This window comes from Nesoenas mayeri, assembly GCF_963082525.1.
Source record: "Nesoenas mayeri genome assembly, chromosome: 10".
Classification (NCBI taxonomy): Eukaryota; Metazoa; Chordata; class Aves; order Columbiformes; family Columbidae; genus Nesoenas; species Nesoenas mayeri.
Window position 1 is genome coordinate 1,529,653 of NC_137560.1, and position 16,035 is coordinate 1,545,687.

The 16,035-nt window shown below is 52.4% G+C and overlaps 1 protein-coding gene across 1 annotated transcript; it reads right to left on the bottom strand.

The window, feature by feature from the left end:
* Positions 1 to 2,133: 2,133 nt before the first annotated feature.
* LOC308044086 (olfactory receptor 14A16-like) lies at positions 2,134 to 3,066 on the bottom strand (the record flags this gene model as incomplete). Its single annotated transcript, XM_080350565.1, has 1 exon — positions 2,134 to 3,066. One exon carries the CDS (start codon positions 3,064 to 3,066, stop codon positions 2,134 to 2,136), a length of 933 nt encoding a protein of 310 aa, XP_080206691.1.
* Positions 3,067 to 16,035: the final 12,969 nt, after the last annotated feature.

The window sequence follows — 16,035 nt, forward strand, 5'->3', positions numbered from 1 at the left end:
AAACCTCATTGGACAGAGTGTTTGTCACAAACACCCCTGGACACCGTTTGTGTCACAAATGACCCTGGACAGCGTGTCTGTCACAAACCTTATTGGACAGCCCTTGTGTCACAAACCGCATTGGACAGTGTGTGTTAAAAACCCACCTGTACAACATTTTTGTCACAAACCCCATTGGACAGTGTGTGTGTCACAAACCTCATTGGACAGCGTTAGTGTCACAAACGCCCCTGGACACTGTGTGTGTCACAAACACCCCTGGACACCGTGTGTCTACAAACGCCCCTGGGCAGCTTGTGTGTCACAAACCCATTGGACAGCTTGTGTGTCACAAACCCATTGGACAGCGTGAGTGTCACCAACCCCATTGGACAGTGTGTGTGTCACAAACCCCCATGGACAGTGTGTGTGTCACAAACCCCATTGAACAGAGTGTGTGTCACAAACCCCATTGGACAGTGTGTGTCACAAACACCTCTGGACAGTTTCTGTCTCACCAATCTGCTCTAAGGCACCACAGTAGACCATGTCTGGGTCCTTGCAAAACTCCATGTCCTCAACATGCGTTTCTTTCCCCTGCCCATTTGGGTTCAGCAATTCCTTCCTTGTCCTTCAAATGCCTGGAGTTGCCTGCAGGAGAATGTGGCCCGTCACCCTCCCGGGGACAGACGTAGGCTGAGCATCCTGTCATTCTCCCAGGATGAAAATAGCAAAGGAGAGGTAGCAAATAGGGACACTTGCAATGAGCCTGTCCAAGGGAGCTGAGATGAATCTCACTGTTCCACTGGGGTTTGTCTTTGGAGTCACACACAGAAATACCACGGTTCTGTCAGGTGTCCACATCTGAGCTGGCCTTGTGAATTCTTAAATCACATTGAGATATTCAGGGACAGACAGTTTCCTTTATACACACAGAGGCAGCAGTCACAGTGTCTCTCTAGGCTCCTGTTTCTATTCCCAAAGGCTGGGAGGCACCTCAGCCCCGTGGTGTGTCACCATGTTCTACATTTATCTTTGATGTCCCTCATAATTAAGAGTGGACATTGGTTCAAGGAAGCACATCCCAGTGCTGCATTCTGGTGGTTTCCTATGGAATATGAGTCCCAACATGATGGGACCTCAATGAACTGTCTGTCTCACAGGCCTTCATGGAACCCCAAGGAATAGCTGATGGTGTTTGTTCTCATTCATGTTCATCTTACCTCACATACATGATGAACATGCTCACATCTCATCTGTACAATGTGAACATGAACCTCTGACCTACTCATTCGGTGTAATTCCATGGAAGGACAAAGACCTCTGAGCTGGGGTGAGAGGCCAGTGCTGGAAAAGAAGGTTGTGAGGGGCCAGTCCATGGTGATTGACCTGGGGCTCCTTCCACGGGGTGTCCAGTGCACAGGGGCACAGCCCAGCCCCTGCTCTGCTGGTCCTGCAGGTCTCTGGCAGGAGCCTGGCTGTGAGAGGACACTGCTGTGTGCCAGCCCTGCACACACACTGTTCAGCTGCACACTGATGTTTCATCTGTGGCCACTTCTGTAGGAATAAGCTTGAGAGAAACTTTGCAAGAAGATATAAACCATCATGCACTGCCCAAAGAAGATCACTTTTCCTTGTGCAAGTACTGTTTCTGAGGCCAGCTCTGTCACAGCAGTGCTGATTGCCTGTCCCTGCCTGTGCCCACAGCACTGACACACAGCAGGACGGTGACCAAGCTGCCAGAGCACTCAGGCCTTGCACCAACACCAGGGATGAGAAGGAGAGTGTGGAGTGGAACCAGAACAGCTCTGGGAGAACAAGCGCTGCTGCTCCCTGGCAGGGCTGACATGCCAGAGCTTTTTTCCCCTCCACCCACACACAGGAACTGTCCCTGCAGCTCCAAAAAGCCTTTGCAGGAAGGATATAGTGAAAAACAAGTCACTTAAGAGCCTTTTATTCTTTCTAGAGACAAGGAGAGCACTGCTGCTCATTTAAGCAGCCAACAGTTATAAAAGAAAAGCCAGCAGTGAATTAGAAAGGGGTTGACAACATTATCACCATAAGAAAACAACGAACAACACCAGAAAATCCAGTTGACAGGCCGGGGTTGTAATTAGCTACATTAAAACTCCTGTATAGAAGAAGATGGCCAGTTTATTGCTTCAGAAACCAGAGGGATATGAGTTTGCACAGGGCATCCTTGAGCTCCTGGTTCCTCATGCTGTAGATGAGGGGATTCACTGCTGGAGGCACCACGGAGTACAGAACAGACACCACCAGGTCCAGGGATGGGGAGGAGATGGATGAGGGTTTCAGGTCAGCAAATATGGCAGTGCTGAGGAACAGGGAGACCACGGCCAGGTGAGGGAGGCAGGTGGAAAAGGCTTTGTGCCGTCCCTGCTCAGAGGGGATCCTCAGCACAGCCCTGAAGATCTGCACGTAGGACAGCATGATGAACACAAAACATCCAAATCCTAAACAGACACTAACCACAAGAAGCCCAGGTTCCCTGAGGTAGGAGTGTGAGCAGGAGAGCTTGAGGATCTGGGGGATTTCACAGAAGAAGTGGCCCAGGGCATTGCCCTTGCACAGGGTCAGTGAAAATGTATTGGGCGTGTGCAGCAGAGCAATGAGAAACCCAGTGGCCCAGGCAGCTGCTGCCATGTGGACACAAGCTCTGCTGCCCAGGAGGGTCCCGTAGTGCAGGGGTTTGCAGATGGCAACGTAGCGGTCGTACGACATGATGCTGAGAAGAAAATATTCTGCTGAAGCTAAAAAGCCAAACAGAAAGAGTTGTGTAGCACATCCTGTATAGGAAATGACCCTGGTACCCCACAGAGAGTTGGCCATGGACTTGGGGACAATGGTGGAGATGGAGCCCAGGACAAGGAGGGCGAGGTTGAGCAGGAAGAAGTACATGGGGGTGTGGAGGTGCTGGTCCCAGGCTATGGTGATGATGATGAGGCCGTTGCCCAGGAGGGCAGCCAGGTAGATGCCCAGGAAGAGCCAGAAGTGCAAGAGCTGCAGCTCCCATGTGTCTGTGAACGTCAGGAGGAGGAACTGGGTGATGGAGCTGCTGTTGGACATTGGCTGCCTGTGGGCAAGAGCACCTGTCATAGGAGGAAAAGATAGTGAAGGTTTAGATGAGACTTTTCTGGGAATAATCAAAACCGTTTCCCACAGACCCTCACACCCCATCACACACAGAGACACTTTTCTTTTTCCAGGAGAACGTCCTGGCTGAGCCCTCGTCTGTGCTTGGTGAGTGTGCAGTGAAGAGCAGGGTCTCTGCCCAGGGGCTCCTGGGACTCAGCCTGTCCCTGTGTGATGGGGTGGGCAGGGGCCAGTCCTGGGGTTCAGCTTTGTCAGCTGGAACCGCTCCCGGTGCAGAAGGGACTGTCAGCATCTGTACCCCCAGTCCTGAGAAACTGCGTTTGAGAGGTTTGGTGTTTCTACAGCTCCTTCTCCCCTCCCACCCTGGGCAGTGTTGTTGAGTGCCAGAAACCTGCAGCATTTCTGCTGCACTCAGGGAGAACAGAGCGAGTCCTGCGAGACCAGAGGGTGCCTGTGGGTCAGTGCAGAGTGAGGGCAGCTGCTCTGTCCCTCTGTCCTGCTCCAGCTGCCCTGGGCTGGCACCTTTCTGAGATGGAGGCTGATCACTCTCCCATGTTACCCTGAAAAGCCACCAGGCACTGCTGAGAGCAGAGGGATCCTCCTCAGACCATGACAGGTCTCACCCTTTCCTAAGGTCTCAGCACCCCACGTTTAGCCCAGGACACACACAGCTCATTCCCCAGCCCCACAGACTGCATTGCCCACAGCCCACAGGTCAGAGCAAAGCTGAGACACGTGTGCCCATGGACACACCTGCAGGAAAGGACCCACAAGATCAGGCTGTGTCTCTGCAGCTGAAACTGCCATCCCCAGAGAGCCTGACAGCAAGAACAAGATCCCAACAGCAGTGACCCAGAGCAGGGGAGCAAGAAGGAAAATGCGGTGAGGGTGGGTGTGAGAGAGGCCAGGACAGAGGCAGCCGGGCACTCAGACAGCGTCACCCTTCTCCAGCTGTGCAGCCACCTCCCAGACACCAACACTGCCGGGCAGCTGCTCTCAGCCCCTGTGCTCTGCAGAGGAACTGGAGCTCTGGCTGCACAGGAGCTGCTTCATGCCTTGCAGCCCCCGGCCCTGAGGGCAGAGGCTTTGCTGGGTGGGACAGGAGGCCAGGGGGCTGCTCACAGAAGGGATCTGACCTGCAGGGGGTCACAGGGACTTTTCTCTCTTCTCCCTCCCATAACAATTCCGGGTTTAGTTTCCTCTCATTTCTGATCATTTCCCTGCTGTCTGGAGATTCTCCCCTGGGAGGTGTTTCCCTGTCCATGTCTGTTCCCTGTCAGTGCTCACAGACCATCCCACCCTCTGTGCCCTCCCCCTGGCCCTACAGATCCTGCCTGTTCACAGGCACTGCCTGGGGGCATCTTCCTGTTTGCAGGCTGGAAAACAGGTTACAGATTAAGTGTAAGGTGTCCAGCAAAGGTGATGCTGGTTCTGCATAGGCAGAGGAGAGGCAAGGCATGCCAGGATTCTCTTAAAGACCTACTGCAGTTCATGTGTCTCAAGTGATTGAGACAGCTCTCTGCAGCCTCCCCAGCGCTGCTGGGCCAAAGCAGCCCAGGTCCCTCAGCACCCCACACCATGTGCACAAGGTGCTGAACCTGCCTTGGCACAGCCCTGCACTCTCCAGTTCCTCCCTGCTTCTCCAAACTGGGAAGCCGCACACTGGCACAATCCCGTGTGTGTGGGTCACACCAGTGCTGAACCGAATGGAGTGAGAACTGCAGGTGTCTGGGTCCCCATGCTCCTCCTCATGCAGCCCCGTGTGCAGCTGCCTTGTTCATGGTGAGCGTGCACCACGGGCTGGTGTGGTGACCTTGTAGTGCCCAGGCCCTTCTCCTCAGGGTCACTGAGACCTCGTCATTTCATCTTGTCACAATTCAGAGATTTCTGATGGGCAAACAACAGATATTCACAAGGTCTGGACTCTCCCTGGACTGAAGTTCCATTTGCTCAGGTATTAAAGTTTGCACGCAGATGGTTTCTCCTGATGAGGGTGTCTCTCCCACCATAATAGCATGAGGCGTTACAGGACACTATAAATATCATCTCCTGGGGAAAAAGTGGGGTCTTGGGTGTCTGATACTCATACTGCCAGAGGTCTGAAGTCAAAGGGATAGCTTCCCTTCATGTGGGAGAGCAGCAGGAATGCGTGGAGCTCTGCCTGGGGACAGACAATGTCAGCTGAAGGTTGAGGAGTCAGCATGAGAGGGCAGAACAACATGGGCAGTGTTGTGGTGACTGGACATCAGCTACAGACTCACTGATGAGGAAGAGGAATGAGATGAGGCCTCCTTCAGACAAATGAAAGAAGCCTCATGTTTCCAGGGCCGTGTCCTCATGGCAGACCTGAGATATCCCAATATCTGCAAGGTACCAGCCATCCAGGAGGTTTTGGAGCTCATTGACAACATCTTCCTGACATGGGTGACCGAGGAGTCAGTGGGGTGAGGTGCCCTGTGGGACTTCACACTTACAAACCAGAAAGAGTTGGTCAAGATGGAACAGTCAGGGATGGGAAAGTGGAGCTGAGACTCCTGGGAGATGAGAACAAGGCCAAGAGCAGGATTTCAGGAGAGCAGGATTTGGCCTGCTGAGGGACCTGCTCGGGTCCTATGGGATATGACCTTGGTGTCTGCAGTGCTTTTCTCTCACATCTCCTCCCTTCTCTCTCCCACCTGCTGTTGTGCAACGTTTTTTACCCTTTCTCAAATACAATATCCCAGAGGTGCTGCCACCATCACTGAGTGGCTCAGATTTGGCAATGAGTGGGTCCATCCTGGAGCAGCTGAAATCGGCTGTGTCTGACATTGGTCAAACTCCTGTTGTCTTCTCAGAGAGGTGACAACTGTAGCACAGCCACAATCACCCTCAGACTTTGCCATGTAGACCCAGTACAGGGTGACAGTGTGTTGGGTGTAACAATCTGCTGCATCATGGAGAAGTACTGGAAAAGATCTTCTGTCAGCAACCTGAGGAAATCACCAGTCAATGAGCAGGTTCCCATGGGAAACTGTAATTGTTCTGACATTCACTGGCGTGGCATATTTGCAGGTGCAGTTTCAAAGGATCTTGGGCCAACTGCTTAACATGTCTGCTTGATGGGCAACAAGGGTGATTCTCACCTGAACTGGGATCTGGGAAACAAGGAAACCCTGGTGAGGGATGTGAACATCAGTGTCCACCTTATCTGTCGGGACCAGGAAGCAGTGGGGTCCCAGGCACCAGAGGGGAGGAAGGAAGCAGAGCACAGGCTGGTGGAATCCAGAGGAGAAGACTTTGACATACTGGGGGTTGGTGGGCAAAGTAGTGACATAGAAGTAGGTGTGAAGGGTGAAGGAGCTCAGTAAATCTGATAATCCTTATAGGACATCCTGCTCAAAGCTCAAGAATGATCTCCCCAAGGACACATGAAAAGAAGCATTTATCTCGTGAGGCTGCTCCTCTGAACTGATGGACCTCCAGGGTAAAAAGGCAGCACACAGGAGGTGGGAGCAGGAGAGGCTGCAAAGGAGGAATTTGGAAACCTTGTCCATGGATGTGGGGATGATGACAAAGCTGCGCTGGACTTGATACCTGCACGGGAAGGGCAGCAAGATGAGCTGACAGAGCATCACTTGCAGTAAGAGAATACACAGGGTGAATGTGGGTCTGCTGCTGAACTTCATAAGAGTAGAATCAGACGGGACTGAGGTTCTTCATGGCTTCTTTGCCTCCATCTTCACCAGCAAGGTCTCCTGGGACTTTGTTCCTGAAGACAGGAGTCTGGAGAACACCCAGCAGTGGATGGGGCTCAAGTCAGGGGTGACCTGAGCACACCCAGACACCATTACAGAACAGGAGATGGGTCACTTGACCAGCTCTCTGAACACAAGTATCACTGTGCTGTGGCACCTGAGATTGCCAGAAACACCCACCTCTTGGTCCAGAGGAGTGTGACTTGTCTTGAGGTGTCCTGGCCTGTGTCCTCACTCACATGGTGATTTAGGTACCCACTTTTCTGAGATATTCAGTCTTTATTAGGAGATGCAACACATCAATATGAACTAGAGGCTGCTGATGCCACCTGTTCTGGAAAGGGAGGGAAGGGCAAGCAGGGAAGGAAACAGAAGGAATTTGGCTTTATTGCTATTTATGATGGAAATGGTCTCTGTCTGGCTGTTCCTGAAATCTCTCTAATCATCCACACCAGACTTGAAGCCTTTAGGAAAATGATTCACAGAGCCTTGGCATTTAAGAGCATTTTAGAAGTCAATGAGCCCTCTGCTGCCATGATCCTGAACTGCAGATACTGAAAGGACAAATCTCCAATGAAGTGAAAGGCAGAAGCAAACCCCAAGTTTCTGCCATGTGAGCTCTTGATGCTTGTTCATCACCAGAATGGCTGAGCCCTGACCCCTGGGATCTGGTAGATTTTTCTCAAATGTTTTTCAAGGCTTTTCCTGTGGTCAGTGTGAGTGTTTTCTGTTTTAGTTGTGAGTTTTATGTCAAGTGATGTTGCTTTAACTGCAAGTCTCTGGTTTTCTGTAGAGTTGGAAATGCCTGTGAGTTCCTCACAGCACATCCAGCTTCTTTCATTCTCCTGGCAAAGGTCACCAATCACCTCAATGTCCCAATCCCACACTTGCTCTAATCTTCTATTTGGATCCACACCCATCACTCCAGGAGGTTCATGCATCCACCAGGCTCATGGATGATTCCTGAGGTCCATCCCAGTGTGAGCAGTGTAAGAGAGGAGCAGAGCAGGGTCAGCTCATGGGCCATGACTGAGCACAGCCACCCCAGCAGCAGCCATTCCCCATTTCCCAGGCACAGCCATGCCCACAGCATGCAAATGGCACTGCCATACATGATTAGCCCAAGAGAGGCCTTTCTTCCTTCCATATTCCCAGGAAAATCTTCCTCCTGTTCCTCCTCCACCTGCAGACATCAACTGCTTTCCATTTCTGGGCTCAGACATGGCTGGAAGGGTTCACTGAAGCCATCAGCCACCTCATTGCTTCTCCCTGACATGCCCTGACCCTCTCCCACACCTACAATGGCCAATCACGGCTGCTCAGGCCTTCCACTCTTCAGAAGAGGCCTCGAGCTTCTTGGTTCTTCCTGTTGCTTATTATGAACTTCCTCGCTCTCTCCAAAGTTCATGGTTACATTTCTTGTCCATAACAGCCCTTTATGACCATGTTTCACTAAATGGTTGTGTTTGTATGATCATTTGTGCAGAAAGGGCAGTCACAGGACAGCACCCAATATGTCAAAACTGATGCCGAGTGAAATGCTGTAAAGACCTGATGAGTTCCCCCTGTGTCTGTGTCTCTCCTGGAAGGAGTCTGTCCCGAGAAGGGGATCCAGCTCCTGCCACTCTCTGCAGAGGCACATGAGCAGTGTCCATCATCTGGGGACACAAAGGGTGACGTTTGTCAGACCACCCGTCATCTGAACCACTTAGATGTGTGTTTGTGGAATGGGTATGGAGCCTTATAGTGCAAATACCTAATTAATTGTTATTGCCAGAGGGGCTGCCACGGATGCAGAGTACTATTTTACAGTTATTTAAATATAAGCATATACGACTGACATTCCTAGACATATTACACAAACACTGGAAGGACTATTCATGCCTGTAACATGATTATCCTCAGAAGTCTACCAGCTTTGCATCTCAGGAAATGGGATCCAGAGTCCAAGGGCAGGATGGTTTGGGCTCTGTGCTGGAATCTGGAAACTGAAACGTGCTCCCATCTCCCAGCCCCCTGCCCTCCTCAGTGAGGGTGTGAGACATTCTGCCAGCGAGGGCTGAACTCACAGCCATGACCAGTATCTTATGTCCAACTGCAGCCAATGGTGTCCTGCCACCTCAGGATTGGAGCTTCCATGGCTGGAGGTGTTTAAAAGACATGGAGATGTGGCACTTTGGAACATGGTTTAGTGGTGGTCTTGGCAATGTTTGTTTTACAGTTGAACTCCATGTTCTTAAGGGTCTTTTCCAGCCTAAATGATTCAATGATTCTATGATTTGGGTTGAAACCATTGCAATTCCATCACCTCCAGCTTCCCTCAGAGGCGGCTGCTGTGTGGCACAACTTCTCTGGCTCTCCAGGCAGGTTGGGCACTGGGTTGTTGTCTGCATTGGCAGTTTTCCCCTTCCTGGGGTAAGAGGCTGTTGAGCAGATACAGTTGCAGAGATTTGGGTCACAGGGGTTTGCAGCAATCCTGTCAAATTCTGAGCAGGATGAGCTTTGGAGCCCAGGAAAAATGGAGATGCTCTGAAGGCTATTTGTGAACAGTGGTGCTGTCACTGATAACAGTAACATGGAACTCCTCATTCTCACTGATGATCATGATGACCTAAATCTCTTTAATTTCCTAACAGTCATTCTTGCTTTTCCAAGCATCTACTACACCTCAGCAGTTTGATCTTGAAAGAAGTTCTTAGAACAATGCTTTTTCTCTCACTTCTGTTTTGTTTTAATAATTTAAAGAGTACACCTCTTGGACAGAATTACCCCCAAATTGTGCTTCTTTCATTATTTTTCTACCTTTTAATTATTTCTTATGTGGTGTGATTCCTGGAGGGATCTAAAGATGATACATCCCACAATTTAAAGGATCTGTCAGGTCTCTCTCACAGTATCTCTGTTGTAGTGAAGAACACACTCCAGAGCAGGGCTTCCCTGCTGCACTGTCAGAGGTACAGGGCATGATGGCCCCTTCTGCTGAGCATGAGTGAAGGGGGAGCACCCAGGGGTGCCCGGGGCTGTCCTGCAGAGCAGGGTCCCTGCACCCCAGGGCTGTGCCGGGGCAGGGACTCTGCTGCCTGCCAGGGTCAGTGCTCAGCCTGCCCGGGAGATCCCATGGCAGCAGCTGTGGGTGGAAGGAGCGATCCCCGGCAGGTCAAGCAGGGAGCTTGTGGGGTTGAAGGGGACTGTGTGGGTCAGACGGAGTCTTTGCTTTCAGTTTTCCACTCTTGCTCGTCCGGGTGTGCAGTGCGAGATGGGGATTTATTTCTCTCTTTGGAGCAGACACTGAGACCCCAGTTCTCATTAGGACGTGTCTGAGCTGCTCCTGAGCCCCTGCCCACACAGAGCTGCCCCTGGGCAGTGCCAGGAGGTGTGAGCAGGACAGAGCTGAGCACACAGCGGGTGGGACGGGGTCCGTGACACTGACAGGGAGCAGACCCAGGGACAGACACACAGCTGCAGGCAGCACAGACATGGGCAGGGAGAGGGAGATGGACCTGAGATGCTGCGGGTGGGAGTTAGGAATGTCTCTCACATCCTTTCCAGTGCAGACACATTTCCCAGTGCAACCCCTGGTCTCCTCTCCTCCCCAGCAGACCCTCTGCCCCAAAGCCATGGGGTCCAGGTCACAAGTCTCCACCTCAGCAGCTGGACCTCCAGGTGAAGGGTTCCTGGAACGTGGTAAACAAAAAAGGTGCTAAAAGTACTTGCTCTCCAGTGTCATTATGTGAGTGGCAGCAGCACAGCTGGGTCAGGAGAAGGTTCCACAGCATGCTTGTCTGCCTTTCTGTCCTTGCTTTATTTCTCGGGAACACTACAGTGTTCTTTTCTGTTTCTCCACCTGTCCCTGGTGCTCTTGCTCTCTGAGGTTGGGGTGGGAGTGTGGGTCAGTTTTTGTTCTGACACCAATTTAGGGGGTTTTCACCCAGTGGTGTGTTCATAGAAATTAAATGTCCAAGCTGCATTTTAAAGTGTGATGACCTGTTTTTCTCACTTGGTAGAAATAAAGAATGAGCTGAAACCTCCATCCATCGGTGAAGCGCTATTCCATGAGAAACAGCCTGTTTATTCTCCTCTCACTTGTCACTGTCTTTTCCTCCTATGACAGGTCCTCATGCCCACAGGCAGGAAATGTCCAACAGCAGCTCCATCACCCAGTTCCTCCTCCTGACGTTCACAGACACACGGGAGCTGCAGCTCTTGCACTTCTGGCTCTTCCTGGGCATCTACCTGGCTGCCCTCCTGGGCAACGGCCTCAACATCATCACCATAGCCTGGGACCAGCACCTGCACACCCCCATGTACTTCTTCCTGCTCAACCTCACTCTCCTCGATCTAGGATTCATCTCCATCACTGTCCCCAAGTCCATGGCCAACTCTCTGTGGGATTCCAGGGCCATATCATACTCGGGTTGTGCTGCACAGCTCTTTTCATTTGCATTCTTGATAGTAGCAGAATATTTTATGCTCACCATCATGTCCTATGACCGCTACGTTGCCATCTGCAAACACCTCCCAGGGGAGAATCTCCAGACAGCAGGGAAATGATCAGAAATGAGAGGAAACTAAACCCGGAATTGTTATGGGAGGGAGAAGAGAGAAAAGTCCCTGTGACCCCCTGCAGGTCAGATCCCTTCTGTGAGCAGCCCCCTGGCCTCCTGTCCCACCCAGCAAAGCCTCTGCCCTCAGGGCCGGGGGCTGCAAGGCATGAAGCAGCTCCTGTGCAGCCAGAGCTCCAGTTCCTCTGCAGAGCACAGGGGCTGAGAGCAGCTGCCCGGCAGTGTTGGTGTCTGGGAGGTGGCTGCACAGCTGGAGAAGGGTGACGCTGTCTGAGTGCCCGGCTGCCTCTGTCCTGGCCTCTCTCACACCCACCCTCACCGCATTTTCCTTCTTGCTCCCCTGCTCTGGGTCACTGCTGTTGGGATCTTGTTCTTGCTGTCAGGCTCTCTGGGGATGGCAGTTTCAGCTGCAGAGACACAGCCTGATCTTGTGGGTCCTTTCCTGCAGGTGTGTCCATGGGCAAACGTGTCTCAGCTTTGCTCTGACCTGTGGGCTGTGGGCAATGCAGTCTGTGGGGCTGGGGAATGAGCTGTGTGTGTCCTGGGCTAAACGTGGGGTGCTGAGACCTTAGGAAAGGGTGAGACCTGTCATGGTCTGAGGAGGATCCCTCTGCTCTCAGCAGTGCCTGGTGGCTTTTCAGGGTAACATGGGAGAGTGATCAGCCTCCATCTCAGAAAGGTGCCAGCCCAGGGCAGCTGGAGCAGGACAGAGGGACAGAGCAGCTGCCCTCACTCTGCACTGACCCACAGGCACCCTCTGGTCTCGCAGGACTCGCTCTGTTCTCCCTGAGTGCAGCAGAAATGCTGCAGGTTTCTGGCACTCAACAACACTGCCCAGGGTGGGAGGGGAGAAGGAGCTGTAGAAACACCAAACCTCTCAAACGCAGTTTCTCAGGACTGGGGGTACAGATGCTGACAGTCCCTTCTGCACCGGGAGCGGTTCCAGCTGACAAAGCTGAACCCCAGGACTGGCCCCTGCCCACCCCATCACACAGGGACAGGCTGAGTCCCAGGAGCCCCTGGGCAGAGACCCTGCTCTTCATTGCACACTCACCAAGCACAGACGAGGGCTCAGCCAGGACGTTCTCCTGGAAAAAGAAAAGTGTCTCTGTGTGTGATGGGGTGTGAGGGTCTGTGGGAAACGGTTTTGATTATTCCCAGAAAAGTCTCATCTAAACCTTCACTATCTTTTCCTCCTATGACAGGTGCTCTTGCCCACAGGCAGCCAATGTCCAACAGCAGCTCCATCACCCAGTTCCTCCTCCTGACGTTCACAGACACATGGGAGCTGCAGCTCTTGCACTTCTGGCTCTTCCTGGGCATCTACCTGGCTGCCCTCCTGGGCAACGGCCTCATCATCATCACCATAGCCTGGGACCAGCACCTCCACACCCCCATGTACTTCTTCCTGCTCAACCTCGCCCTCCTTGTCCTGGGCTCCATCTCCACCATTGTCCCCAAGTCCATGGCCAACTCTCTGTGGGGTACCAGGGTCATTTCCTATACAGGATGTGCTACACAACTCTTTCTGTTTGGCTTTTTAGCTTCAGCAGAATATTTTCTTCTCAGCATCATGTCGTACGACCGCTACGTTGCCATCTGCAAACCCCTGCACTACGGGACCCTCCTGGGCAGCAGAGCTTGTGTCCACATGGCAGCAGCTGCCTGGGCCACTGGGTTTCTCATTGCTCTGCTGCACACGCCCAATACATTTTCACTGACCCTGTGCAAGGGCAATGCTCTGGGCCAGTTCTTCTGTGAAATCCCCCAGAACCTCAAACTCTCCTGCTCACACTCCTACCTCAGGGAACCTGGGCTTCTTGTGGTCAGTGCCTGTTTAGCATTTCTGTGTTTTGTATTCATTGTGGTGTCCTATGTGCAGATCTTGAGGGCCGTGCTGAGGATCCCCTCTGAGCAGGGACGGCACAAAGCCTTTTCCACCTGCCTCCCCCACCTGGCCATGGTCTCCCTGTTTGTCAGCACTGGCATGTTTGCCCACCTGAAGCCCCCCTCCATCTCCTCCCCATCCCTGGACCTGGTGGTGTCAGTTCTGTACTCAGTGGTGCTTCCAGCAGTGAACCCCCTCATCTACAGCATGAGGAACCAGGAGCTCAAGGATGCCATAAGGAAACTGATGACTGTTTGCTGTCCTAAAGCAGTCATGAGCTGACCTCTTTCTTCTGCATGTTATCTGTAATATAACTCATAAACAGCTCAGCCTGAGTTTTGCAGGTTTTTTTTGTTTTCTTTGGTTTTAGCTTTTCTTGGTTTTATTAATGCTCTCCACAAGCAAAATCATTTATCATCTTATGTCTATGTCCATATCTACCTGTCTTATGTGACCCATAATCTTTGTGTAAATGCAGAGCTGTACTCTCTGTGTGTTTAAATGAAATGAAGGACCCTGCACTGCCTTGTTTGCCCAGAATCCTCTCTCTGGGATCTCTGGGGCTGCAGGAGCCATGTCTGTGTGCTGAGGGGGAGTAAGCAGGAGTCACCCTGAGCTGGGTCTTCCTCCCACCCTGACCAGCATGAGCCTGTGGACTCACCCCATGGCCCTGGGCACCACAGTCCACTTGCTCTGCAGAGCAGCACCGCCAGCTCACAGCTGTATGGAGCGTGGGAAGGGGGGCAGGAACAGCTAGCCAGGTCAGCATAGCTCAGCTCTCTTGGGAAAGGGCTCTGTGGGGAGATGGGATGTTCCAGGAGAAGAGTGGGGCACTGTATGTGTGCAGAAAAAACATGGAAAGAGAAACCCTTTGCTGCAGGTGGCAGCTTGGGGCAGGTGGCTTTGGCACTGTGGCCGGAGGACCTTCCTGAGGATCCCCTAGGCCAAATGCCTCATGCTGTCCTGGGGAGCCAGTCTGGACCTGAGTCTGCAAGATGCCTGTGCTGGAGACCCACTCAGCTTGCCGGTTGGATGGACATTCTCACTGTCCTTCATTCTCACTGGTCCCCACTGCTGTGGGACCAGTTCCAGTTCCAGTGTGGCTGCTCTGCAGGCTCGGCTGGGGAGAGGGCAGGGGGTGGCACAATTCAGGAGGGGGTGGGAGGGCTGAACTGGCAAATGCCCCAGAGAAGAAAATACCAGTGAAGGGCTGAAGTGTGTGAGTGTGCAGGGCTGGCACACAGCAGGGTCCTCTCCCAGCCAGGCCTCCTGGGAGAGCCCTGAAGCACCAGCAGAGCAGGGGCTGCTGTGTGCCCATGTTCATGGGACAACCTGGGGAAACTGGCCCAGCACAGTCACCACAGACCAGCCCCTCAAAACCACCATTTCCAGCACTGGCCCTTCACCCCAGCTGAGAGAGGTTGTTCATCCCTCAACACAAGGACACTGAATAAGTCAGAAGCCAATATTTCCACTGTATGAATGAGATATGAGCATGCATATCATGGACATAAGATGAACCCGACTCAGTACAAATGCCATCAGCTATTCCTGCAGGTTCCATGAAGGCCTGAATGCAGCACTAGGATGTTCTGCCTTGAACTGAGGTCCCCATGTCCATCCCTCATGACATGGGACACGAAGATGGCCATACCTAGAGATCTGGACATGCTGGATCATGGGGCTGAGGCCGGTTGTCTGAGGTTTAACAAGGTCAAGTGCTGAGTCCTGCACTTGGGTCACAACTCTACGAACACTACAGGCTCAGGGAAGAGTGTCTGGAAAGCTGCCTGGTAGAAAGGGATCTGTGGGTGTTGACTGACAGTGCCTGAACAGGAGCCAGCGTGTTCTCAGGTGGCCAAAAAGACTAACAGCATCCTGGCTTGTATCAGGAATGGTGTGGCCAGCAGGACTAGAGAAGTGATTGTGCCGCTGCACTCAGCACTAGTGTGGCTGCACCTCAAATCCTGTGTTCAGTTTTGGGTCCCTCATCTTGAGAAGGACAGTGAGGCACTAGAGAGAGTGCAGAGGAGGCGACGAAGCTGTTCAGTGTCTGGAGCACAAGTGTGATGAGGAGCGGTTGAGGGAGCTGGGGCTGTTCAGCCTGGGGAACAGGAAGCTGAGGGGAGACCTTCTCGCTGTCCACAACTGCCTGAAAGGAGGTTGGAACATGGAGGGGGTTGGTCTCTTCTCCAAGTAGCAAGTGATAGGACAAGAGAAAATGGCCCCAAATTGCACCACGGGAGGTTTAGATTGGATATTAGGAAAAAAATATTTCCCGGAAAGCATTGTCAGGCATTGGAACAGGCTGCCCAGGGCAGCAGGGGGAGTCACCATCCCAGGAGGGATTTAAAAGGGGCTTAGATGAGGTTCTCAGGGACATGGTTTAGTGTGAGAGCTGGGTTATGGTTGAACTCAATGATCCCAAGGCTCTCTTCCAATCAGAGTATTCTATGGTTCTATGATTCTGCCTCAGATGAGAGTCCACAAAGCCAACTCAGTTATGGACACCTGCCACAACCCTGACATTTGTGTATGTGACTCTGGGAACAAACCCCACTGATCCAGTGAGATTCACCTCAGTTGCCCTGTGATTCTGGATTGTGTTTTCAAAATGACAGTGCAATCGAGGAGGTCCTGGCATGCGTCAAACCCATCTTCAAGAAAGGCAGGAAGGAGAATGGGGGAATCACAGGCTGCTCAGCTTGTCTCTGTCCCTGGGAAGGTAATGGGACAAGTCCTCCTGCAGCCATCTGCA